The sequence below is a fragment of the Blennius ocellaris genome (genome assembly GCF_963422515.1).
Source record: "Blennius ocellaris genome assembly, chromosome: 12".
In the NCBI taxonomy this organism is placed as follows: Eukaryota; Metazoa; Chordata; class Actinopteri; order Blenniiformes; family Blenniidae; genus Blennius; species Blennius ocellaris.
The window spans coordinates 8,910,260-8,938,054 of record NC_137661.1 but is presented as its reverse complement, the minus strand read 5'-3'; the positions used below and the strand labels follow the sequence as shown (position 1 = coordinate 8,938,054).

Genomic DNA, 27,795 nt, shown 5'->3' with positions numbered 1-27,795 from the left:
GGACACAGAACCTATGGCCTTTCCCCCCCCCGACATGAATGAGTGCAGTGTGCCTACCATAAAAACAACAATGAGGATGAGGGCAGATTCCCACAATGATGAGGAAGGGGATTCAGGTAGTACTCCAGTGGCAGGCTGAAGTCAGGCATGAGCACCACATGTCCCCTACAAGAAACAAGCAGAGGGCTGTCAGCTGCGAGACACATGGTGAAACATTAACCTTTTACACAGGCGACGGTTCGTGCGAGTTACAGTGGCGGCATTTATGGCCGCCAACCGCTTCCAAGTCACGGACCGCCGCGCTGAGGGTATATACCCTTTGGTGCTGCTCGCCGTGAAGAGCCGGAGTGTGACATGTCGCATAAAGGCTCCACTTATCGGCATTTGTCAACGTTTCAATCCACGCTCCCCCCCACTCCCCCCCCGGAACACACTGCTCGAGCACAAGTTTACATCGTTCTGGCTGCAAACGACGTGGGACGCCGCTGTCGTCAAAGTTTGTATCTGACACACACACACACACACACACACACACACACACACACACACACACACACACACACACACACACACACACACACACACACACACACACACACACACACACACACACACACACACACACACACACACACACAGCTGACTGAAGAACTGTAGAAATGAGACGGGTGGCACTCTCTACGACCCCGGGGGGGGGGGGGGGGGGGGGGAGGGGGGGCAAACACAGAAACCCCCTCATCGGAATCAGCAGTGACAACATGTCACAAGACGGACCGCGTTGCTCGGCGTGGTCGCGGCGCCTGTTGCATGTATATAACTGCACCGCGGCGAGAAGCTCGACTTGACGCTGGAGAGGAAAAGAAACGCGGCGCATGAGTCCTGAGTGAAGCAGCTGAATGAAAAAAAAAAAAAAAAAAAAAAGCGGGCCGCTCTTCCGTGTTGAAAGAAGCAATTGTGGGGGAGAGTGTGTCGTCGGAGCAGCTGAGCAGGAAACGGTTTCTATTTATAATGACGGGCAGAAGACGGAGATCTGGGTTCTGACTTACCCTTTGTCATACATGTAGTCGTCCTTTAGCGAGTTGGACGTCTCCTCACTTATAAAGATGGAGGGAATAACGATCTGCTTCATAATGTCCACTAGGAAAGAGAGGACAAACTGATGAGTGCAACATTGGGAGCATGTACATGAATCCAGTTGATTTGAATGGATCCAAATACGGAGGTTTTTTGATGGATCCGACTGAAGATCCATCAAAATTCCAATTCGATTTAGCTGAACAGCATTTTATGTTTATGAGAAATGACTCATCATTCAATCATTTTTTACACAAAACAGTCACTGGTCACTTTTTTTTTTTTTTACCCAACTTGTGTTTGGTCTCGTCGACATCTGATTGAGTAAAACTGTTGAAAGACTCAGGATCAATGTACATTTTAAAACTGCAACCTCATAGAGGGAAACTGTCCTGCAAAGACCCACTGCACTAAACGGCAATATACTACAATTATACTGAAATGAGAAGAAAGGTGTATTTTAACCCGTTCAAATAGATCTAAAGATCCAAAATAGAAGAGGAAGAAGAGGAAGAGGAAGAAGAGGAAGAGGAAGAGGAAGAAGAAGAAGAAAGAAGAAGAAGAAGAAGAAGAAGCAGAAGGAGGAGGAGGAGGAGGAGGAGGAGGAAGACGATCACTACAAACTAAATAGTTGACTTCAGCGAATGTGAGATGTAGTGAGAGATGAGGCGTGGCGTTCCTTGAGAAAATATTGTGAATTTAAGGCCACGTCTGATTGTAAAAGTCAGCCCCCTCCTCCTGGGAGCTCGGGGGCCCCGGGGGGGCCGTGTGGTGATGACTTACCGTCGTTGGATCCCATGCTGATTAAGTCATCGGAGTCCACATTGTGAACAATGGCTGCCTTGTAGCCGGCCTTCTGGGCATTGAGGACCTGATAGGAGACACAGCATTGACACCCTGATTGATCCCGTTTAAAGGAAAAGGCTGAACGGTTTGTCATATACAGCAACAAGACATGAACCAAATGAACACAACACAAACAGACAGAACCCCCCCCCCAGGAGAGAACACCCCCACACATGGACAACTACTGAACTAATCCTGGATTTTGTCTTTTAAACTGAATTCCCCTTTCGCGCACTAAATTCTTTGTCAGATACTAGAAATATTCCATTTCTCAATACGCTCACAGTCCCATTTTGCAGAAAGACGACAGAAATGAGACAATTTGTACCCCCCCCCCCCCCCCAAGTAGCAAAACTATCTATTTTGATGGCAGAACTTTGGAGATCACAACAGGGAAGAAAATCAAGAAAACGATGACCTGGAACATGACAGCAGTTACAATCATCCATCGAGAAATATCAAAATACTTGTAACAACAAATTGAATGTTTCTGCACACGGAATTAAATTAAAAAATTAAACTTAAGACACAGATAGCTGGTTGTGTATTAGAGAGACAGTGAGCTCGTCTTGTGTCCCCCCCCCCCCCCCATGACTATGAACTTCGAAGATGGCATTTTTCTATTCCGTTTCGGTAAAAAGTAAAGCCACGTGCACGTCGGCGGGTGTCGAAAGTGTTTAAGCTGTTGCATAAACATGCCACCGTGGTCAACACTCATTAATCAGAGACGTGTCGCCGCCCACCTCCTCTGCAGCATTAAAACAGATCGCCTGCAACAGTGCGTAACCTGCAGACTGTGGGGGGGGGGGGGGGGGGGGGGGGGCAATATTCTCGTGAAAGAAGCAATATGCATTAATGCTGTTGTGTATTAATACTGATACGTGCCGCCGTATGTGACGTGAACATCTTCCTGCTCCAACCGCAGCCTTTCTCCTCTTTGTTGTCGCTTTTTCCATCATTGTGCAGAATGGAACATTCAGCGACACCAAATCAGACCGTTTGCGAACGACGTCTGCTCTTTCCCACTTCAAAACGTGATAACCAACAATGCAATGATGTTAAGTGTTGCGATAAATTCAATAACTGCAGAATACGATTCAGTGTTTCTTCTCCCAATGAGCCAGATGCAAGCGTTTTATCTGCAGTTCCCACCTTTTAATAAACTTGGTGTGTTGTCAACAAGTCCCATGTTGTGTTCACGTAATGTTTGCTGAATGCCTTTTTTCAGCATGAAATCGGGAAAGAAAAAGAAAAAAAAATCAAAATCACACTTCAATGTTTATGCAGGTAAAAGGATTGATGGGTGACGAGGTGTTGTGGACTCCCACTTCGCTGGAAGCTTCCAGGTGTACTCACTTTTTTTTTTTTTTTTTAATAACACCTGAATTTTCACAGCTTTTGCACCCAGAACAGGCTGGAAGCCGCAGCTCACATGAATATTTTTTTTCAGACTGGTCGTGTACTAAAGATTGTGAAAATGCAATTTTTGCATCATCAAAAAAGTGATTTGCCTTCAGATGCAACAGTCTTACAACAGTTCACGTGTTTTGTGGGAATCAAAGGGAAACTTATTGATTTTTATCTTCTAACAAAGTCTGATGTCAGACTTTGGCGTCGAACTAAAGCATCACAATGTCTTAAAAAAAAAAAAAGGTCAGAGAAAAGACGACATGTCATCATTACTAGTTACTCACAGAATTAACGGCAGTAAATTAATGATAATAGCGGTAATCAAATTAAACAGGAATGGTAAGATGGTCATCTTTACGCCTCGCCGCCAAGGCAGGCACGAGAAACACTAATGCCAAATGTCATATCAAAATATTTAAGTAGAATTCATATTTCTCTCAATTCTCAGTACACATTTATAGATACATCTGTTTCTGTCCACGCTCGCCGTCGAAAATCCATTCAGCTCTCCAGAAAGTTCCACGTCACTCCATGAGGGACACGCAAACAATCTGGTGAATCATATTGTGTTTACAGGAATCAGAGCGATTACCAGGAACAAACAAGCCTCACATCCATCACTGTTCCAGAGGCACAAGGCGGTAAAGCGTGACGCGTCCTACCTCCCGGCTGCACAGGGCAGCGTGTGCTGCGTCATGGATGTGAGAGGGAGGGAGGGGGGGGGGGGGGGGTGCTTTCATCTGCAGGGAGTGTTGGCGGCTCTGACATGGCGGAGAGGCTAAAGTTTCCTGTGTGGCCATTGTTGCGGCTGCGGCAGGTGGGGGGGTGGGGGGGGGGGGAGGATGTGACAACATGACGCTGGAATGAATCCTTGCTCATTGTTCACGCGGGCAAAGGTAAACGCAGGGTAATAAAACGTTTCCTCGGAAGAGACGTGGAAAAATGATTTGCGCCACGTGTTGTAAAAAGCTGTGGCGTGGCAGAGCGGCGGACCGATTCCGATACCGTCTCTCCTGTGGCAAACATGTTTGAACATTTAGATTTTATTATTAACATTAAAGTCATGAATTCCAAAATAAAAAAGGTCTGATGAGTCATAAGAGATTCAAAAAACGGCACCTCACATATAACCCTGAATTCTAAAGAGAATAAATAAGACGTAGCCTATAGAGTCGACCGACTCTGTGGAAAAACACACAAATGAATGAAACCCAATTAAAGGACATCTGCTCCTTTCAAGCAAAGGATACGACGGGGTTTAACAAGCAAATCAGCGAAGACAACTCTTCTCTTGGCGTCACTGCTGCCCAGGTCTCTGAGGAAGCAACCGGCGGTAAATACAAGTCAGAACACGCGCCTCCCTACTGTGGTCAATGAACACCTATTTCCAGACCGACAGTGGGAACGACGTGAGTCTGGGTCACGTCCAACCAGACAATCGGTCGGGGGTTTTGGGGGGGGGGGTCACCCTGTCAAATATATGAAGGCTGTGAGACAAAAGTGAGGAGACGCCCGCATTAACCCTCCCCTTAAGACGCGGGTGCGTCTGTGCGTTAGACTGTGTCTCTGCCTCTTCACACAAGCATTGTGCTCCCATACCGCGACGCAAGGAAATCCACTTAGGACGTTGGATGTGCGTGCATTGTGGCCTGCGCGGACGCTCACGCCGAACAGCTACGCCTTTTGTCTGCCCCTTGTCATTGTAATTTTATGCACAGGCATACGTGAAGCAGTGTGTATGGCCGCCACGGCATTGTGGGCCCCAATGTGTGCTCGCCTGTGAGGCTGTATTGTATGGAGGTATCAATGGCCGCTGTGTGCGTCTCCAGGCAGCCCGTCTGCAAACGACACGTATGAGATACTGTGTGTGTGTGTGTGAGAGAGAGAGAGAGAGAGTGAAGAAAGGAAAGTGGGGAGGATATACATTTTTTTTCCCTTTGTTTATTTTTCTTAATATTCATGATAACACAAAGTGCAAAAATGAAAGCACCTATCGAAACGGCCATGCGGGGGAGCCTGCCATCCATCTTCTGTATTCATCACATACAGAATTTGGTCCATTTCGGAGCAAGTGACTCCACTGATCACCGGCGGGGGCAGTGTCGGGCAGTCCATCTGATATACCACCAGTGAAACCAGCGAAGAAGACAGTGGATTGGAATACAGCAGAGGTGACGAGGTACAAGCAGACCTGGACATTGAGATAAAGACGCCTCAAGGGACTTGTGTGAACAGTTCAGAAAGTTCTTCACTGTTAAAAGTTTAAAAAAACAAAACAAAACACACAAATCTTAAATACCACAAGGTACATGACTTTTTGCAGTTTTGAATCACCAATGCTTGTATTGGAAACCAACAACCTGCACCGCCCTCAGGTTTGTCTGTGAGCTCGACTTCATTTCCACATAAGGAGCGTCGTACTGACCAGTCGACAGCCGTCATCGCAACGGAATCTGACGGACTCGCGCGGCGACGGCGAGCGTCTGACGGCGAAATGTCTGGCAGAGAAAAGTGTGAAGGTGCAGCGTTAGAAGAAACCAGCCGTCTGCGTCTCCGTCCTGATCCGCTTCTTGGGGAAACCCGAGGCTACGCAAACCGTCAGTGGCACAACGCGAGCATATCTCCGACCCTCAGACGTCTGTGGCCAGGTTGCATTATGGGTAACGGGTGTCGGGAGTTTGACCTGAGAGCTGAAAGGGCTCTGGCCTGAAAATGGTAAGATATTCCTGGTCCTGCTGGATCACTTTGGGTTATTTTTGTCTCAGCCACTTAGATGGAAATTTTAATTATGCATGAACGAGAGGTGTTCGTCGGTGCCGTGACCGCTAAAGTCGACATACCTGAAATCTTGTACCATGAAAACCACCTGCAATCTGATGCACATAAACTGTCTGGTCCTGTCCAGAAGTCAGAAGTAGTAAGTTAGTCCCTGCTCTCCTTCTGCATGACTATCAGGACAAAACATTTGAATTAATCATGGGACTAAGAAAGGACATTTTTATTCATACAGTCATTTGAAGCTATTTATGGGTGCATACAGCAAAAAAACAAACCCAAAAACCAAACAAAGATTTGTGGCCTTCTTGCATGCAATAATAAAACTGCTCACGCCGAGTCAGTGTTAAACGTGAGCCGACTTAGCGGCTCTTGGGTTTTAGCGGTGGCGTCTTCTGATACGGACATTACTGTGCAGTCCATGTTGTCTGGCGGCGCTCTGGATGCCAGTGTGCGCTGTGGTGCGTCTGCCTGGAAATCTGAAGAGGAATTCAACCCCTTGTCGCTGGCTCACCCTTATGTTTGCATGGGCACGGGTCGAGAAAATCGAGACATTCCTGAGGCGAAAGCGAGGGACGAAAAAAAAACGAGACGCTGAAAAAACCTCCGCGAGTTCTACAAAGTCAATAATGCAAAGGCTCCGCGTGCGAACCAACGTGAAGAAACAAACGTGTTGGATCACAATGGACCTCTATCGGCATGACACATTGGACCATTTAACCTCATTTAAATAGTAGACATAGAACTTGAACTGCCACTGTGGGACGACAGTCACACCAAAAAAAAGGACCTTTTCCTAACTTGCCTTTCCAATGATCACCTCCCGTTTTTTCTCGTCTGAACGAGCTGTGGATTGAACACAAAGTGGAAGCATGAAAGAAATCTCCAGTTTGTTTTCTTTCTCTCCGTGGCGCTTTGTGGCGTCCTGGCTCAGAGCCAGACTCCGTCTGCAGCGCTCACACTGGAGGTTTGTACCGTACGTGGATCTCTAAAAAAGGCAGGTTGGACTCGTTTGATTAAGCTGTTGTTTCTGCCGGCTGCTCAGTGAATGGAACAAGCTTCAAAAAGGGGCTTTGTCAAATAGTCACATGAAAGTGGCGGCGATATTCATGTATATTAATCACTGTATTTAACACCACTCTGTAATTAGCAACCGGCTCGTCCTGGGTGATTGTTTCAGACGAGCTCCCGATGACCTCACTCTGAATCAGCTCACTTTACTCTGTGTGTGTGTGTGTGTGTGTGTGTGTGTGTGTGTGTGTGTGTGTGTGTGTGTGTGTGTGTGTGTGTGTGTGTGTGTGTGTACATTTGACAGTAATGAGCAAATAAATTACTATAATGAAAACAATGCAGTTACTTAAATGAAGATCGTTGCTTATTACATTGGTTGTAGAAGAAGATTCTTTCTCTCTGTACCGTTTCTATAATTGTTAACAACCCCCAACTGGACATTTATAAATTACTATTGTTAAATTACCATGTATGCATTAGATAGTGTTAATCTGCTGTGGCACAAACTAAAAGATCAAATATAAATCAGATACAATTATGAATTAGACATGTGTTTACCCAAAACATTATGGGACAAAAAAAAAAAAAAAGCTTTTAAACAGAAGATAAATGAAGGACATTTGTGTTTGGTAGAGTCTAAGTTTGAATGAGCCGTTTGGTAAGAGCAACCGTTACACTTGGCCCTTTTGCCCATCCAACAAACGCATCCTCCACATCAACGTGGCAAAAAAGAAGAAGAAGAAAAACAATAAGAAACAACAAATTACTACAAATACTTAATCTGTGAACCAAAAAATAAAATAAGAGTTTGACTCTGACTGGATAATAAAGCCGTCGCCGGTCTCATCTGACTATTTTTGTTTAATCAGCGCTCCATAAAGTTAGAAATGTTCTGTTGAAAGTACATGAAGTGAAGGTTTTCTACTGGCAAACTCACTGGTGGCACTTTTCAGTTGATATCAGAGTAATGGTGTATAAGCATAATGGAAAAAAAACAACAAAAAAACCACAAATATATTATTGGTTGAGTGTAAACATGTAGAAGGAGCCTGGTGCAGTCCTCCAACTGGAACTCATGGCCTCTCCTCTCCTTCCTTTCCTGTCTTTGTCCTCCCACATCCGTCTCTTCTTTAAGTCCCTGTCTTCCAGTCTCATTCCGCCCCTCGTCACGTGGAGGTTTGTACGACTGTCACGCAGCCTGCTGATGCTGGCAGTCTGAATTTGCATGAATCAAGACTTGACCTCAGCTTTGTGGAAATGAGTTTTGTTTTTTTTGCGGCACGGCCCACTTCAGATCGGTTTCAGTGTTACAGGTCAAATGCAAACCACTTCTCAGTGACGCCACTTTAGCTCTTTAACAGATTGAAGAAACATTAGGATGGACGGTTTAACCGTATTAAACCACTTTCTTTAAAACAACAGGCCAAAGGTTTTCGGCTCACTTACGGCAGTTGTTAATATGGTTCATAGTTCATGTCTCAGTATGTGATGTGTGTGTGTCACCTCCCTCAACTCTCCACTTCCTCTTTTTCTCTGCCCCCCACTCAAGTTTTCCCCCGCCCTTCTCCTGCCACCAGACCGGTCTTCCTTTCTCCTCCCCTCTGAAACGCCCATCTCTACACCCTCCGTTACCCTCCTCCTCCTCCTCCTCCTCCACTTCCTCAGAAACCCGCCCTGCTCAGTCCACAATATTCCCAGCCCCCCCCCCCCCCCCTCTCTGTTTCTTTAGTGTTTCACTGCACTATGCAGAGTTGGATTTTAGTTTCAAGGTCCAGTCGGCCGGTTAGATAAAGGGTTCAATAAAGCTGCAGAACACAGGGAGGGGCCAGGAACGCTGATAACACGCGTTGCATTTCCTGGAGACGTGAAAGGGCCTCGGTCTGAAGTGCAGGTGTCGTAAAAGACAAACTGAATGAGGCCCGATTCTGGATCGAACTGAAGTTCAAATTAAAATGTGATGTTCGTGTGTTGGTGTGGCTCGTGTCAGAAAGATCGCGCAGGTACATGAAGGTTGCTTTCTGTGCACTGTGTTATTTGAGCGTGAACGACGACGGTGTGTTCAGGAGCCAGAGGGAGCAGGATGAACCGTTTGTTGCCACAACAAACTGCGAACACCAGGTCACAGAAGATGTAATGATTCTGTCCCTCTCTCTCTCTCTCTCTCCCCCTCTCTCATGCACAAACACCCACATACCCACACCCACGAGCTAGTCATACATTCAGTCAGGCATAGTCATACGATGTCATAAGACTGACTGAGCAAGTGCATGAAGCTTAGTCTGTCCGGAATAAAGAGTGTGTGTGTGTGTGTGTGTGTGTGTGTGTGTGTGTGTGTGTGTGTGTGTGTGTGTGTGTGTGTACGTTCTACTCACTTTGTCCAGCCTGCCTTGAGGTGACAGAAACACTAAACCCAATGTTCTCCATTCATGAAAGAGGCCATGGTCTTCACTTCACACTTTGATTAAGGGTGACGGTGTATTTTGTTGTCAATGTTGAGGAATGCTTGAGAATCCACAGATTTACAACCTTGACGGCCAAATTTGCCATTTTCCAAGAAAATAACGTTTGTCTGGAGCCACAAAACATAATCAAAACCAAGATAACATACAGCCGACAGACTTTTATTTACACCGTTTGACTGTTTTAGCCAATTTATCAGTTTACATTAAAGAAAAATCTCAATTCTTGAATAGTTAGATTACTGATAAAAAAAAAAAAAAAAAGGTGGTCAACATGACACGTTACGTGATCCACACTACTCAGGGTTCATATTTGTTGAACTGTGAGACAAGAGTTGAATTGAAAGAGGCTCAAAAAGCCACAAGCACTTCCAGAGTTTCCGTCAGAAGAGCTGCAGTCCCTCTCTCAGTGCAGACGGCCCTCGACGGCGAGGTCACCGCCGCACAAACACGCCGACCCATGAAAAGTATTTACTCTAAAGCTCAGGAAGGACGCGAGGTTGGCGAAGGGAAATTTACCAGCCACCACAACAAAAGCTGAGCAACAAAAATTAAGTCAAACAAGCTTTTTCTAAGCAGACAGATGTTTTTTTTTTTTTATAGGCCCTGCTCTGTAGCCACTCCCGAAACATCCACACACGTTCAGATAGGTATTATTTGAAGAGGACAGGCGGCGGTGGACGGGGACGGACACGGCCAACGCCTCAAAAAAGTTGGCAGACTTTAACCCCGCGTCCTTCTGCCGCTTTTCTTCACCTGACAAAACATGAGCAGGAACATTGTCAGGCGTCGATGGATGGCCAGAGAACGCTCAACGTGTGTGGGACATGCAGACAACTAAACCAGAGGTTATAGAATAGACAAGCTATGAATTTCAGCTGTATGAAAATTAATAATAAAGCTGTTAATTCAGCTTTTCGTGGCAAAAGATATATTTCGTAATGAACATCCTGAACTTCCATTAATGAATCAAGATTTTTTGGGGGTTTATTTTAGCCATGTATCATTCATGTCTGTGGTTGTCGCTATACTGGTCACGTCGACACACGACTACAGTATAATTAAGGTTTTGACAAAAGAAAAGTAATCCCGTAAGTAAATTATATAATAGTCGCGCTTCAGTGTGTGAATTACCTCTTAATTCTGAATTTGATTAAGCGGCAGCTCTTTAACCATTCAAAACAATGGTTGGTGGTCAACCGTGTCAATATTTTCAACTGAGCAGCATCGCGGCAGCTGAAGTTGCATCTGAAATACACGTTTTTCCAACAAGTCTTACCTGAGAGACAAGAAAAAGTGAATGAATCCCGCACAACGGACTCACGTACACACGGTTTTCACTCTCAGTTGTGATACGTGACGAGCAGTGGTAGCGAGTCGGTGAACGCTCCGGTCGGTACGGCGAGGGTCCATTGTCACAGCGAATGTTTCTCGGAAATGTTTTTTCCAACTAAAGAGAGGTTTTGTCTCAGAGAGTCCACAGTTTCCCTGATAGGACAAAAAGCTTTCATGCCAGACTGAATGATTCGTCTGGCTCACCCTCTGAGAGACGGGCTTTTACACTCAGTCATAACCAGAGAGTACCAACACATTACATGTCCATTTTACCAACCACTGGCTGCTTTTCTGCACAGATTTCATTCAAAGACTAATCCTTGGTTTGTTAACCAACGTTGGTGTATGTGTGCAGACAAATGTTTATTTCAAGTGCTGGGCAATGAAAATTCCAAAATCACAGTTGATCCCATGCATTTTTGTGATTAATTAACTCAAGAGTAGTATATTGAGCATTTCTACTGTGAACGTAGAGCATTACACCATCTGATTTACCAACAATATATACTACACAATAATTATATTGCTTTTAAATGTCTTAATTGTATTAAATGATGAGTTTTGTTTCCCCAAGTCGTCGTCGTCTTCTTCTTTTTTTTTTTTAAATACTTTTATGACAACTGATGCACAACAATCCTAATATTTCAAAAGGACTGCCCGGTTTAAATGTTGCACCGTTTGTGAAAGAAGCACAATTATCGAATCAATAAAAGTAATAATAACAGTGACAGACAGGGGGCGTCGGAGAGGCTGACAGCCAATGGAAGTAAGGAGAGAGAACGACGTGGTTTCACAGAGGTCGACATATCTCGGTACGCGTTACATAAGGAGAACATTATGTCTCGACGCATATAGGCCTACTGCCGCTCTGCGTGTGTGTGTGTGTGTGTGTGTGTGTGTGTGTGTGTGTGTGGTATTAGACTCAAGCACAGCAAGAGACCGACTGAAAAGGATTCTGCCACCAAAATACAGATAAAGATTTGTGCAAGTGAGAGGGGAGGAAAAGAGTCTAGAGTTTCCTGCTACACCCCCCCCCCCTCCCCCCTCCCCCCCCCCCCTCCCTCTTTCTGAAAGGTCACAGAGGTCAGCCTTAACTTGCTCCCCCCACCGTCCAGAAGAATCCCAGTATACAGGAAGTGCAAAACCCCTCGATCTCTGGAGATTTAGTTTCAAAAAGGAGCAGCCACTGAGGAATGCTCTCCTCTCGCTGGCTCACAAAGCGTCAGTCTGCCCATGGACATCTCTCACTTGACCCCCCCCCCTTCCGTCTCAAACACTCTCTCTTGACACTCGACCTTCTCACCACCGTGTCTTATCGCAACACACACACATACACTCTTGCACATTCTCACACACACACACACACACACACATGGATGCTCAAAGAGGGGAGGTGGCAACGCTCAGCGGAGGGTTAAGTGGATGAGTGTGTGTTTTATTGTCCATTACGGCCTGAGATCCATTAAAACTCTGCGCTGGGAGGCTCCGGGAAGACGCAGCAAAAAACGGAGGGCAAGGAATCAAATGCACATGCATGTTGGGGGGGGGGGGGGGGGGGGGGGGGGGTGACACACTTACACACAAACACACCAATAGACACACACACACACACAGAGGCACACAAATGCCTCGTCTCAGTCAAGATGGAATCTATTATTCCTTTGTTTCCCTGCAGCTTCTGGAGGGAACTGAGCCTGGCTGGGAGGGAGGAAGGGCGAGAGGAAGGGAGGGAGGAGTGTGTGACGGAAGGAGAGAGGGAGGGCAGCAAGGTAGACAGCTGCATGCTGGCAACAGTGTGTGTGTGTGTGTGTGTGTGTAGATTTGAGGACTCATTAAGACCTCATCGAGACTCACTGACAGAGAGAGGGGGAGAGAGAGCGAGAGAGATTGGAAAGCAGATAGAGAAATGGAGAAGGGAACAAAAAGCCAGAAACATTCCCTCCACCCAGCGAGGGTAAAGTTTCTTGCTTCCCTGTCAAACAACTGTTCTGTCGTACAAAAGCACAGATGCAAAAAAAAGCCCCAAAACTTTATTTAAAAGACAACAGGTGTAATGGATAATAAGTGTAAAATTGACAAATGAGGTGGTGAGGAGCACATTTTCGTGACATGGAGGCCAAGAGCGTCCTAAATACAGGTATGGTGTATACATTTCTGTGAAAACTGCAGTTTTTAAATCTCAATTTCAGACGGGGCCCACACTTACAAGCCATCGTCTTCACGAGTGCCACTGTCCAGTTTAGAAAAGCAACGTGTGGAATATGGAAGTGAGCCATCTGGAGGATTTATCTCAATTACTGCACTAATAAATACACAAGTACTGCCTCAATGTGTCCAATTACTACATTTAACACTCAGTAAAGCAAGCCGCCACATAAAACACAAGATGGTTAGGAGCATTAAAAGTTAAAAGATCGATACAATTAAACTGTAAGGGTTCAGGAAACTATGTATGCAAATTCAAAAAAAAAAAAAAATGCTTATAACTTAAAAGGCATAAAAAAAATTATTAGAAATATATCTCAGATTAACTGGAGATGATATACACAAACGGATCCAATCAAATACAGTTCGGATCAACTTTTAATGTGAAACTATTCTTGGTGACATGAGGAATGCATATTGATGGTGTTTTTTTTTTTTTAATTAACCACTGGATGAATGGTTGCCGGAAGATTCCACTCAGACGGCGAGTTGTGTACATATTGTGTCTGCGTCCGTCCGACACACGGCTCTGCAGAGTGGAGTCTGGTTACACTCCGGCCCCGAGAACACCTCACTGCCCGGCCTGTCAACATGCTGCTGTGCCTGTGATGCACTAAGACCTTATAAGGCTATATGTCTGCTCCACAGTTACATCAGAGTGAAGAGAGAGAGAGAGAGAGAGAGAGAGAGAGAGAAAGAGAGAGAGAGGGAGGGAGGGGAGCACGGCACAATAAAAAAAAGCCGGAAAAAGGACCAAACAGGAAATACGAGTATAAATGACTAAAGGAGTAACGTAGGGAAGCAAAATGAGGGCGATAGAGGGGATGGATAACCTACCATTATTATTATTATTTTTAAAAAGGGTGCATTGAAGGGATGGAAAGATGCCGAACCAAGACGCCAAGAAGTTGCGAGCTCCCCTCTCCTCCAGCCCATTACTCATCACTGCTCTCACTCCCTTAATCCTCTCTTCTGCCTCACTTCTTCCCTTTAGCTCACTTTTACTGTGAATTGTAAGCAACGGGGAGGCTTAATGCTCATGTGTGACTGGTTTGGTCGCATTTACGACCAAACCACCGAATCCCGTTTTTCTCTAAAAAGGTCACGTTTTTACCAGCGAAAGTGGGAGGGGCTTAACGTCTCGCCACCGACTGGAAGGGTTTTTTTTTCCTGTTCACAGGGGAAAGCTGGTGTGCTGGTGGAGGACGTGTGTGGAGAATGTTTAAGGGAGGAGAATCTGCACATTCGAATTACAAACCCGTGAAGACGTTTACGCACAAAAAAACAAAACATCATCACTTTCTAATGGCATTTACAAATAAAGTAAACAGCCTGTACTTCAAAGCCGTCTATGACCCAGATTAAGCCATCATAATTCTGACTTAACTAATTAACCCCATTTATCAACGTTAAGGTCAGTCGGGGGTGGAGCCCGTACTAATTCACACGGAGCAGAATGCAGGCTCCACATAGGACCGGTCACGACTCATTTACAAACACCGACAATTAAGAGGCGCCTATTTTTTGCGCCCAGAACTCGCTCCACATTGAAACACTTTGCTCATTAGTCAAATGGAGCGTTTACACCATCGTGCGTAACGCGACAGCAATGGGCGCAAGCAAAAGAGCAGCTGTATCGCGGGAAGGATGCTCATGCAGGAAATGGCGTTTTACAGAAATGGCGACTTCCTGTTTTTCATCCCGAAAAGGCCGACCCTTAAGAGTTCACGCAAAAAGCGAAATGAAAAAAAAGTTACACGTGGGCACCAGGAACTTTGGGTTTAACATGTAGGAGCCGCCGCTCAAATGACACGTACTTTATTCAGTTCAGTCAGTGTTACCTTGACGTCAAAGTTGCACTCAAATCGCTTGATGAGGACGATGAAGGCCCCCGTCAGGTTGTCCCTCGGGGGAGGCTCGATGGGCTCGCATGCATTTTCTGGCCGAGCGCCGATCAGGAAGCCCTGTGAAGGAAACACAAAAATACACACGACTGGTCAGAAAGACACCAAAACCACAGTCCTGAGGTCGTGAGACAAGTTATACTTTTGCTCCATCAAAGATTAAATAGTCTTGGAAAGCAAATGTGTATGAGTTAAAGAGTTTAGTGTTAGTTTAGTCCCCAACCAAGGGTCCGTCTGAAAACGTTGTCCGAGGTTTTAGAATCAAGCTCCCTGTAAATGTCTTTAAAACGTGTTCATAGAGGAAAATGCCTGCTGGAGGAAAAATACTAATCTCACTTGTTCATTCCTTGATTTGCTGTTGAATTAGAAAATACAAAACTATTATCAAAACACCACCATATTTGTAAAACACTGCCTAAGTAGTTTTGCACATTACTGTGTGGGACCTCAAGTGAAAGCTAAAGGAACATATATACTGAAGAAATAGCATTTTTTTTTCTTCTTTTAAATGATCTATACAAGCCTTTGTGAGAAAATAAAAGCTCTCAACAGGATGCGATCGCACCGTTTTTGTCACATTTCAGGGAGTCTGTGTACTGTTAACAATCTTGGGACGCTGCAGAATTAAATCACAGGATCCAATCTCAGCGACACCAATAACTCATCACCCATCACACTCCCAAATTGGCAACATCCATCACAACCAGAGACGGAAAAAAAAAATATACTCAGAGGACACAACAACAACAAAAAAAAAGACAAAATGCCTGGAAAACAGTTGCTACCGTCCCAAATGTAACACTGGCTAAACACGCATTCATTTAACGTGGTAACATTTGTACTATCAACGTGTGTGTGTGTGTGTGTGTGTGTGTGTGTGTGTGTGTGTGTGTGTGTGTGTGTGTGTGTGTGTGTGTGTGTGTGTGTGTGCGTGTGTGTGTGTCAGAGCTGGGTGGCAGACAGGAACCATGAGCTGCTGTGGGACTTTGGGAGTCTGCTGCCACTTTCATGCCCCTCCTCTATCTCACTCTCTGTGTCACAAAGCCAGTGCTTTATAAAAAATAAAAAAAAACCAGGCCAATAAATCAAGAGGCGTCAGCATTTTCCCTCTTGCACACGCACGCACGCGCAGTTATTGAGCTCAATGCCTTGCTGGCCTTGCTCAGGCAAAGCAGCTGAGCTCCATATGGAAAAAGAAAAAAAAAAAAAAGACCACAGTGACACATCACATTTATTTACAGATCTGTGGGGCTAAGCCGAGGAGGGGCGGGGAGGGGAGGGGAGGGGAGGCCTGCTGACGAATGGCTCTCTGCTGTTCGTCGACAGTTGAACATGAACGCCACTCAACGCGACGCGGGAGGTCAAACTGAGGGGTCGGGGAACTCTGGGGATTCTCTCATCAGACGTGAGGAACGTGAGCAGCCCCCCCCCCCCCCCCCCCCGACCCTGTCACCTCCCGGTACATCTGGTGCAGCCCAGCCTTGCTGCTGCATGACATCATTGTGACACTGCCTCAGCCTCCAGCCTCCTGACTGTGAAATCAGTAACGACAGCGCCCCCTGTTGGTGAGAATAAACCTCTTCTTGAAACGCCAGCCAGCACTGCAGACTGCAGCAACAAGAGCCACTTGAAACAGGAAATAACCCAGCAAGGGGGGGGGGTTCCTGAAAACACAGCTCGAGGCTACAAACTAGTCTAATATTGAATAAAACTCATCAAAACCTTGCTGGTTTGGACTTTAATGACTGTAACAAATGCTGATTTGCAGTCATTAAAAGTGATTTTGTTTGTGGATGCCAAGTCAGTGATTTTCAGACCTACTGTAGAAAAAATATGTTCACGAAGAATGAAAAATAAGCGCCAGTAATCATGAATATGTGATGTAAAAACATTGACTTTATCGAGGCATTATCTATCAGAATCAGAATCAACATTTTACAGTACAAGGCCGTTTATTATTATTATGGGCTGGAGGGTGATCAGGGTGTCAACTGGGGGTAGTATTTCTTTCTCTCTGTCTTTCCTTCTTTCTTTATTCGTTTATTTCCAGAGGACAGTCCACATTAATAGACACCTAGTAGTCACTTGGAGTAAATGCGGCAGATTTAGCCTCGGGCCACTTTCCATCCGTCGTCCTCATACATTTAAGACAACAACTAAATGCGTTTTCTTTTTTTTATATACTTTAATGACTCATGTAACTATCTGCCATGACAATAACTGGTAGCCTAATTAGCACTGGCTTCCTAAATCCTGATGTAACATCACTAAAGGCTTTAACCAAGTTAATCCCGAGGCCTAGAAAGAGAAAAAAAAAAAAAAAAAACCTGTGAGGCATCTGAGAATTCACGAGCAAAACATTTATTGAGCCGACAATGTTGAACAAGTCTTCAGTTGAAGCTCATCTGCAGACTCAAAGAGCAACGGGTGTCAGGGATAACAGGTTAAACGGCATTTCTTTGACAAAAAATAATTAGTACTACAAATTGATTTTAAATAGAGCGAGAGAGGGAGGGGGGGGTAATAATGTCTCATTCTAGATTGACTGAAGCTTCCTGTAAGCAGATTAAAGCCTGTGTGATTCACAGTCAGACACAATGTTCAAATTCCCCACTCAGATCTACATGAAACACTCACAAATCCTGGAAGGAATGCAGAGCCATGGGAGGATGCATGTGCAATGACACAAGTAGTGGAGGCTTTATTTGGAATGCGCCCTTTAATCAATATTCCTATTTAGAGCATGTACAGAAACGATTGCCATTCGAGGCTTCCCCCCCCCCCATTATGGTATGCAGCCTTCAGGGCAAGTCAAATGAGGTGGGGACGGTCTGGATCTGGAAAGAGAATTCTGTTTGCCTCTGGGTTGCTCGCAGCCGAGGAAACGTGAGCAGGAAAATTCAATGACCCACCTGAAAATGCCGTCAAAGGAAAGAGACGAGAGCAGGCAGTAAGACAGCGCGACCCATTTTAATGGTCGTAGAGGGTTTGGTTTGTAGTGTGCAGAGAGTCGTGTGCTGAGATGTGTTGCCATTCAAACGCATTCTAGGAAGACACTTAAAAACACTGCCAAAATTACAACAACAAAAAAAAAAAAAAATCCAATGAGACGAGCACAATGCCAGGGTCCTCACTCATTAATGATCAGGCAGCCGATCACAGCAGGAGTTTCAGACAGGCAGTTTTTTTTAGCTGGTTAATGTTGGATGCAGACTGACCTGACGTTGGTCAAGTGAGAGGGAGGGGATTCCTGCATTTATTCAGGGTGGTCTGAGGCGTCCAAATGCTAAAAAAGATGCCACCCAGTCACCACATGCAGGAGCCGACACAAGTGCTTCATATCTATGACAAAGCACCACTGCAACTCTGGAAATCATTTTGGCTCCCTTGTTAGTGAGTCGCCTCCTTTGTGTTGACAGCAGCAATAGAAAACACTCATGATTGGTCGAGGGGGGGGAGGTAATCAGGTTTGTAGCACTTTTAAGGGAGAGCACAAAGAGAGACACAGCTCCCTCACAGTTCAAGGACGTTCACGTGGTCCTTGAAGAACATCCTGGCTTTTTAAATATTTAACGTCTCCTGACCGTGAGACTCGTACAAGTGACAACACCATTTCGCCTGCGCCTCCATTTCCACGAGTGAGAAGCTACCAACAACTCAAGCCGAACCCTGAGATAATTTGGTCTGATAATTTTATTATGGTTACCTCGCAATTTACCGAGCTACAAAAGACCTCTGTTCATTCCCGCAAATGGAGCGTGACTTTGTTTTTACGCTGCTTTCACTACTTCACCAGTCTAATTCGCCTATTTGACAGCAGCCCCATCCTCGGAAAGGCTGCTTTTTACTCAAACGTATTGCGGTCACACCTCAAAAGCCATGTGTCATTTCTACCTTACAATTCTGTTCAGGAAAGACAGAAGTCATCAACCCAGACAGCTCACAGTCGCTACAAACTACAAGATCATAAACGAGCGGCCGTGACAATTACAATAATAAGGAAGTGAGTAACAACAGGGAAAGTATTCACACAGAAGAATCAAAAATAGCCTGAACTGTCCCCAAAATTATGTTCTTTGCATTCATTTACATACTGAAATCTTTTTAGAAATGCATTTTCCTGTCAGGGCGTCATTCTGTTCAAACTTTAAACCGTAGAAATGAGTTGAGCTCATGGCTTCTTCACTCATCCTCCAAACCCTCCAAAACCCCGGTTGTGCGTCCAATTTCTAGAAATAGGGCGTCGCTTTAAAAGTGCGTTATTTACTGGAGGTCGACTTTGCCTCGCTCTGCAAGTCGACACTGACAAAATGAAACGCGAAGAAGCGGCTGTTGTGTACAAAAGTTCTAAATCAAGAACAGAAACTGCTCGGATTCTGCAGTTGCAAAACAGGGAAATCTCTGTTTGAGAGCTGCTTCCCTGCAGGGATTCCTCTTGAAACAAACAGCGTTGTGCAGTCTTGTGATGCCAGGTTGTTTGGCCTGAGTACTGTATTGCACAACTTCAGTACTTTTACAGTTCCAAACTCATAGTTATTCCTCGGCCACGCATAGTAATTCTATTCCAGCTTAATTGTATGTGAGCTGATCACAACTCATTTGACAAGAGTCTTTAAAAATGTTTCAAACCTCCGTGTGAAAATAAATGGATGAGACTGTTCATGCGGCTGCCGCTTCTCCTATTTTTTATTTATTATATTTCTTGGCATTCGCAACAGTTTAATGGTCGTTTGTTCAGAGTTTGTAACGGGTTCAGATTTTGCTATTAAAAAAACAGGCAGCCCTCGGTCCAGTAGTAGTTGTGGCCCCTCAACTGATCTCATCATTACCAGTAAAACTCGATATAACATCTGACAGCCGGATGCTTTAGGTCTTCTCATGCAACGGACCTCCCGTCTTCAGTTATCCTGTTATAAGAGTTCAGTTTCAGCTTTTGGTATAAAAACTGTTCAAATGCTCTCGAGCTTCCCAACCTCAATGACTACAATATCCATTACCGCCTCCCCCATAATTAAGCTTTCAGGCTGTTTTTGATGATGTCATGATGCTAAACGCAGCACTCTCGACTTCACATAAGTGTCCAAATTACAAACGTCGCGATACGTAGTACTTAACTGGCGCGTAAGGACCAACACAAAACAAGACGCCAAGTCGCTTTCTCTCAGGCCGGGCCGGACTGCCACCGGCTTTTTGTACAACAAGCGAATTCTTGACAGTGGGGAAACGCCACAATGGCCCGCTTAGACAGCAGACCATTAATCATCCCTTCTGTTTGAGAGCTTTGTGGGTCAAATATTGCGTAGGCCGGCGCGCAGACATTTCAAAACAACACAGGTTTACTCCGCCCGTCAACACAAAGCAGCAACGTTTCGGAGCAGCCGCGTGAAATTAGAGTCAACTCTGATGTATGAAGTCGAGATTGAGGGAGATTTGAGATTTTTAAGCACCTGAAAACATATTTACATAATAACGCGTGTGTGTGTATATACACGTACAGAGTCAACAGTTGTACCCCCTAATTTTACATCAGAAGATGGGTCTGAAAAGGACACGCAATCACGGACAACCTTAACTATGCAAGAACTTTTGCGACATTTCCCATCTTGTTTTTTTCAAAAGATTAAAGTTTTCACTTCATATATATATATATATATATATATATATATATATATATATAAAAACCTACTTCCAAACTGTATTAGGTTTTGTAAGGATCTTAATACTATTTATATGTTGCATATGGCCAACTGCTTTTACAATGCAAGTCAATGATGTTTTAAAGAGACAGTTTGCAATATTTAATGTGATTCTACTGATTTCTGCATGTACAAAACAAAATCTTAGCTGCACTGGTGTCCAAGGCACATTTATAGTTCCATTCCCAGGCACAACTGCAACATGGGGAATCCTTGGCCAGCAGCAGCAGCAATCTATGAATTTGTACGTCCAGGTTTGCCCATCGGTACTTTATAGCCGACGATTATTATTTATGTGGTTCATCACAGTCAAAACTTCCCTCACGAGTTCCTCAGGCACTCTGATTTCTCTTTCTGCTGCCCCGTTTCTATTTTCTGTTGTAAAAGTTTATAGTTTCGTCTTATATTCTGCTGTGTAGCTTTTTTTTGGTTTTACTTGAGACTCTTTGTTTGCACTTGGAACCGACAGCAATGGAGGGTTTTTATTTCCTGTGGAACTGTAGCAGCATTCTACAATACACCAGTATATTTTGATATATGTCACTTTTTTAATACAAGTCACATGACCAACCAAACAACTAAAAGAACATAAAAGTGAGACTTACAAAGTGGAAAATATTGGTTCAGAAATTCAGAAGATGCTGAAGACAAAAATGCCACTGCAGTACTGTCATGGATAACATTGGGATTAACTCTTTTTGGGTTTTTTTAAGCTGAAAACACACAATTCTACATATATAAATGTAATCCCATTTTTTTTCTATTAATATCAATATGGGAATTACAAAACATTAGTTTTTTTTTAACATCAAAACAACAGGAAAGTGATGGACGGTATTAATGGTTAAACTATACCAACCAAACGAGTAACTCAGAACCCATAAAAGGCCGACTGTGACCTGGTTGCACTCACCTTCAGTCCATCACTGGGGAGCCTGTAGCCGAAGCGTGCAGGCAAGTCATCAAAGTTCTCCGTTTTGTTGTCGAAGGAGTACTGAAAGATGAGAAAATCTATTAGTGGAGGTTCACTGCATGAACAAAAACACAAGAGTTTCCTTAGAGAAAATCGAACCTCGAGCCTGATGCTTTTAACTGGAATTTTATGTTGAAATTGTTCAAGCTGAGTCGTGTCTATTCTGAATACCTAAACTATTACGTTTGCGAGCGGGCCTACTCACAGCGGCAATGTCAGCCTCTACGGGCAGGAGGTTGAGGAAAGCGAAGAGCTGGACGGTGAAGATGGTGTAAATCTGCGTGGCCGACAGCATCAGCATTCCCAGGGACAGCAGCATCTTGGCATCACGTTACAAACCTCCAGCTGCTACGCCACTCACTCATACAAAACCACACGCACAGAAAAACAGATAGACGCCGACTCTTGTCGTAAGGTGGAGCCCCTTGTCGTCCCTCAGCTGCCGTCACACCTGAAAGAGGCAAAAGTGTTTTAGCGATTCGGGCTTTTCGAGAAGATGCAAACAAACGTTCCACAAGGAGCCTGATGGGTTTGAGCCAGGAGAAGATGCAACGTCAAGAATGATTGTCAGAGATTATGTGTGACATAATCTGTACCTACGGTCAGCGACTTGACCTGTAGTAGCGGCTGTGATCATATTATGAAAAATGCTTGACGTCCATCAGCCCTTCTTTCACGCGCTCAACCCCATCACAGTATTTTTTAAAACATTGTTCAGCCATCGGTAAGGCTTTTTCTTCCACTGTCCTGTTGGTCCACGGAAATATTATATTGCTTTAAAAATTATCTGTGGTGCATAAAGGTTGAGGATCCATTATGCAATACGATTCACATAAAATTGAAAGATGACTTGCCAAGTAACCTCAAACTATCTGCTGAAGCATGCGAGTACCGCCCGGAATAAAATACCTCCAACAACAACCATTACTACACCAACAGACTGATACACAGTACAGCAACAATACTCCTCCGGGAGCTCGGATTCAAGATGGGACACGGTACATAGGAACCAGCATCCTCCATGGAAAAGATGATTAAGACAAAAAGCAGCATGGAGAGAAGTGAGCCAGCTGGCAGAGATGCATAAAGCGAACCTGGTCAATAAAGTAGTGACAAAATACAACAAGCTCTCCAACCCTGAGGCACCAGGAACTCCTAAACAGAGGTTAACAGCTACAGCCAACCGGCTCCACAGATACACCAAAGGGGAGGAAGAATAAACGGGATGTTCTTCACTGAACCGTCTCGGGTGTGCTATCAGTGATATGGAAATAACAGCCGGTCGGACCCAACAAGAGCTGCGATGGAAAAAATACCGGAAAGGCATACAGGAAGGTGAAACGTCACACGGCACTGGTGCTTATGGATTTGAGAACATCCCAGACATAATTAATCCATCATAAATAACTCTACATGATTGAAGAACACAACCCTGCAAACCAACTGAAAGTGTGGCATATGCTTTGGGTAGGCACCGTCACTACTGCTGTTCTGCACCGGTTTGAACCCCTTCAGTCAGATCGTCACAAAGACTGGCTCTGGATACCGATTCTGAAGAGGCCCAACAATCAGCCACCGGCTCATCATGGATGACATCAAGCCGAGGGCCAAAGAATGGGTGTGAAATCGACTCCCTGATCCACATCAGATCTATAGTGCTGACATTGGGATGTCATTCGGGTCACACAAGTGCGGTTGGATGGCATCAAGGTGACGAGGAGATCCGAACTGAAGGGGTAGATATTCACCAGAGGGCAACACGGGGGATAGCCATGACAATTACAAGAGCATTTAGATCCGACAGGCTAATGAAAACCAAGAGGCCACAAAGACGTCAACCACGACCCGATGCCGCCAGAGAGTGAGAGATGTCTGAAGAAGTTAGTTTAATGTTCGGTACAAGGTCCGAGCCATCGACGTGTATGCACCGCCTGTCATCAAACACCCAACTGGGATCATAACCGGGCTGGAGGAGACACCAGCCACCGACAGTGGAAGAAGCAAGCAGTGTACATGGAGAGACACAACCAGGTGGCCGGGACTGTTTACATTGACAGTAAGTAGTAGAAGCACTTGGAGCGGTAACCCAGATCCCAGGAACACATTTTGAAATGTCAGTCCAAAAGAGCACAGTCCTAGAAACAGTGGAGAAACAAGGGCAGAACCCTAAACATGTGCTTCAGTGCCCATCAAATGCAATCTCAAAACATAGGTGGTCAGACATTCCCTATCACAGAGTGTGCTACTGAAAGGCTTCAAAATAATGTGGATTTTTTTTTTTTACAGTGTCATCCGATTGTTTTTATAATATCACATGTACCGGATGATCTGTTTCCATAAAATATACCTGACACGTTGTCCTCATGTCAACCTGAGTGAACTCATCCAACAGAAAGCCCATGATTGTTACCATCTCTGAAGGAGCCAATCTTTTTTTTAACTGGAGCACCTCATTTATGAAACAGTGTGCCTCAGGAGCCATGGAACCTATTCTGAGAACATATCTTTTGTCGAAAGGTTTTCAAATATCATTTCATCATATAATGCCATTTTATGTCGTTGAAAGTATACGTTTTTGAGTTTTATGGCACCCGTTGCATTAGGACTACCCATAATAACATTTTTAATGCTGCTTCAAAATGATATGCCTGCTGACCAAAACAAACATTTCCCCATATCATGCAATACCGTTTATTGTTAGCTTGAATTATTTTTTCATTGCTCAATACACAATGAAAGATTTCAGAAATTTCCAGTTTGCCATGTGTAGAGAAGTATGTCATTTTACATCTGCTTCTGTCAGTAAGTAACCATAACAGAAAACACAATGACACATTAACTCCCTTGCAGTAGACAGACCATTTTCGATGTAAGAAGGTGGAAAACAGTGACAGATTGGCCAGAAAAGACTGGTAACATGACGCTTATTGGAAACACGCAACAAAGAAAAAAACAACAACAACAAAAATCAAATATTGCACATTCCTCTTATTTCTATCTCGCAATCAATAGGACTTTGGATAGTAAAAGTTTGACTAAAATGAAAAAGAAAATCTTTTTTTGCAGAAACAATTAATGTATATGACAAAATAAGACTTCTACGTTAATAGCTATCATTTAAATACTCCATTAAAGTTGTATTTTCTAATCTTTTTATAAATAGTACTTGAGAAGGGAATGGAAGTTTCTTATGTTGGGGTTTCACATTGCCTATCACTAAACCTGACATTGGGTTTCTACTCACAAATGTCATTAAGGCTCAAACATTTCTTAGCAATCAAATAGATTCCCACTCGAAACATCACCACAAATATGACAACCTTTTAAATCCACGTGGTTTAGAAAATCTGAATTTTTAGTAATGTCAAAATAGTCACTGACTTTAATGTTGCTAATGAAAACATTGGACTGGCAGGATATTCAGAAATATTGCTTTCCATTTGAATCTGAGGAAAAGAAATAATCCAAGGGGGAAGTGCAAGCAACATCTGACATGACAAATCATCAAGTGACTGCAGCCACGTTAAAACAAAAAAGGATATTTACATCAAGTCGTTAATATATTATTTATAAATCAGTGCGGCTGCAGAATGAAACTGCAAATAGCACAAAACGCGTAAAAAAAAGAAAACCAACAACTCTGGCGACATGGAACAACCCCTCTACGTGGTAATAACGTGGGGGCGACGAAGTGAGGCAGTGATCGGTTGTGTGTTTTAAGTGACTTTCGAGTCGCAGGGAGGCAGAGACGGCGCGTCCTGCAGCGCGGTTAGCATGTGGCTAACAGAGGTAGCTCCCGCTGGGTGTTTACCTTTATCTCTCCGCAGATCCGGCCGCTGGCAGCCTCATCGCTCAGCTCCGGCGCGGGCCTGTGCGGGGTAAAACACGCGGGGTGGCGAGGCCGTCGGCCGTATCTCATGTCGTTTCGAGCGGCAGGTCCGGGGGCAGTCTGGGATCGCAAATGTTATACTTTAATCCTCCTCCGCTAGAGCTTCTGCTTTCATGTGAGAGCGCAAACTTCCGCTCCACGCGCCGCTCCAGTCGCGGCCTGCTATTGGTCGAGGCGGCTGTCAGTCAGTTTTTTTTCTCTCTCTCTCTCTCTCTCTCTCTCTTTCTCTCTCTCAGGATGCGACTCACGCACGTAAACAGATCCACGTGACGGCACCGTCCGCCTGCGTGCGCAAGCGTCACTGCGCCTGCTTTCTGCCCGCCTGCGCGTGCGGCTTCACCTGCGTTTTGTCCACCTGGTCGTGCTCGTGATCAGTTTGATTTAGTTTGTTCATGCTCCTGATAAAAAAAAATAAAAAATCTACATTTTGACGGTCACTTTTAATCCTGGAGCACACGCGATAGAAAAATGGGTACCTTTCTTATGGGACTCAAGATTGCCCGTGTACATGCATTTGTTTCTTGAAGTTTGAGACAGGAATAGAACTGGTATATTTTGACATTGATACTACACTAGATGACTGAAGTACACTCTGCCCTCTACATTATCTCCAAGTGCTGCATGGCATCAGAACAAGTTGATTTAATGTGTTTTAAACACAGGAATTCTTTAGCTATTTGTGAAAGGTCTGAGTCAAGCAAATGCACCTTGCACTTGTCGTGACTCATTCTATAACGTTTTAAAGTTTACAGATAAAATCTGTTTTATTGCATCTGAACTTTGCCACCAAAATTCATTTGCAAAGAGGTCCTACATTACAAGGTCTATAATTGATAAAAGATGGCATCAAACTCCAGCTTTGCCGCTGTTCAAAATGCTTTAGATGTCTCTGGCATTCTCCACGACTGAATCTAATGATCATAAGAACACAAAGCTCCCAATGAAAGCTCAAAACAAGCCCCTCATTGACTTAAAACTCGTACGAACACAAACATTAGAAACTGGTCAGACATTACCTGGAAATAGAACAGATGATGATACAATATACTGAGGGACAGCTGGGTTCTGTCTGACACACTCATCACAATAAAATGAACTATCCAATGTGTGACAAAAGTATTCAAACGTCAATAAACACTGGAAATATTGTGGGATTTTCTGTTTAAAAGGTTTTGACAATTTACTGTAAATAGATTATACTTACATAGTGCTATTTCATTGCTCAAGTCCCCAAAGTGCTTTACATTGTTAATAGCATTCATAAAAAAAAATTTGTGCAGATTTGACATATTACAGAAACATATGAAGAGATTAATGAAACAAAAATGTGCCAGTAGAGATAATTAGATCTTATATATTTGGTCCAGGAGTCAGCGGAAAAATTGGATGTGATATCCTTATGACATATATATTTCTATTTTGAAACGATTGGTTTGAGTCAAGGTATAGGAATTATGATAATGATAGGAAAACTTAAGGGATTTAAGGAACTTTTCCAGGGTACATTTTTTTCCATCCATCCATCAAATCCATCTTCATCCAGTCCAGGTTCGTGGAGTGCTCCAGCCACAAGTCTGTAAGATATGCTGTGTATAAATTCAGCCACAAAGTGGCAGCAAACTCCACTGTTACTACCAAAAAAACAGCCCCTATTTAAAGTAAATGCAACATTTGCTTTTGGTCTTGTATAAACTTGGTGTCACTTGCTGTTGAGCCAGACAAAACATTCAGAAACATTATTTTTGCCATGGACAATCAGGCTGCTAAAACTACACCACAGGCTGCGTGTCATGTTGTGCAGGGCTTTTGTAGTTGTTGTCTGTTTCAGTCTTTTTTTAATAGTGTTTTACAGTTTTAATTTTGATATTTATTCTGTAATTAAGACACTTATTTTGTAATTTAGATATTCATTCGATTTTTGTTCCTGCAACAGGGGAGGGAGCCCCAGATGAAATATCATATTAAGTTTTTTTTACAGTGAGAACAAGGACTACTCCTATACTAGTACTTTAAGCTAGAAAAACATATCCTTGACCATTCATCCGTCCATCCATCCATCCATCCATCCATCCATCCATTTGTGTTGCTGAAATTCTTAGTTCATTACACAAGCACTTATCTTCTGACTGTGGATTTCTCTCATTAGCTTTCATGGTTACTTTTCCAATCTCAGGATTCTTCTCTCATATACAGGTTTGGTTCTTCAGTGAGTGCAGTG

At 44.0% G+C, this 27,795-nt stretch overlaps 1 protein-coding gene across 1 annotated transcript in view; it reads right to left on the bottom strand.

Moving 5' to 3' along the window:
• Window positions 1–25,669, bottom strand: part of rnf13 (ring finger protein 13) — a 31,847-nt gene extending 6,178 nt beyond the window's left edge. Inside the window, 9 exon segments of the mRNA XM_080505621.1 lie at window positions 35–81; window positions 83–112; window positions 114–165; window positions 1,047–1,137; window positions 1,858–1,945; window positions 14,957–15,079; window positions 21,629–21,709; window positions 21,894–22,139; window positions 25,500–25,669. Coding sequence (XP_080361747.1) covers window positions 35–81; window positions 83–112; window positions 114–165; window positions 1,047–1,137; window positions 1,858–1,945; window positions 14,957–15,079; window positions 21,629–21,709; window positions 21,894–22,007 — 626 coding nt within the window. The 5' untranslated portion in view covers window positions 22,008–22,139; window positions 25,500–25,669.
• Window positions 25,670–27,795: the final 2,126 nt, after the last annotated feature.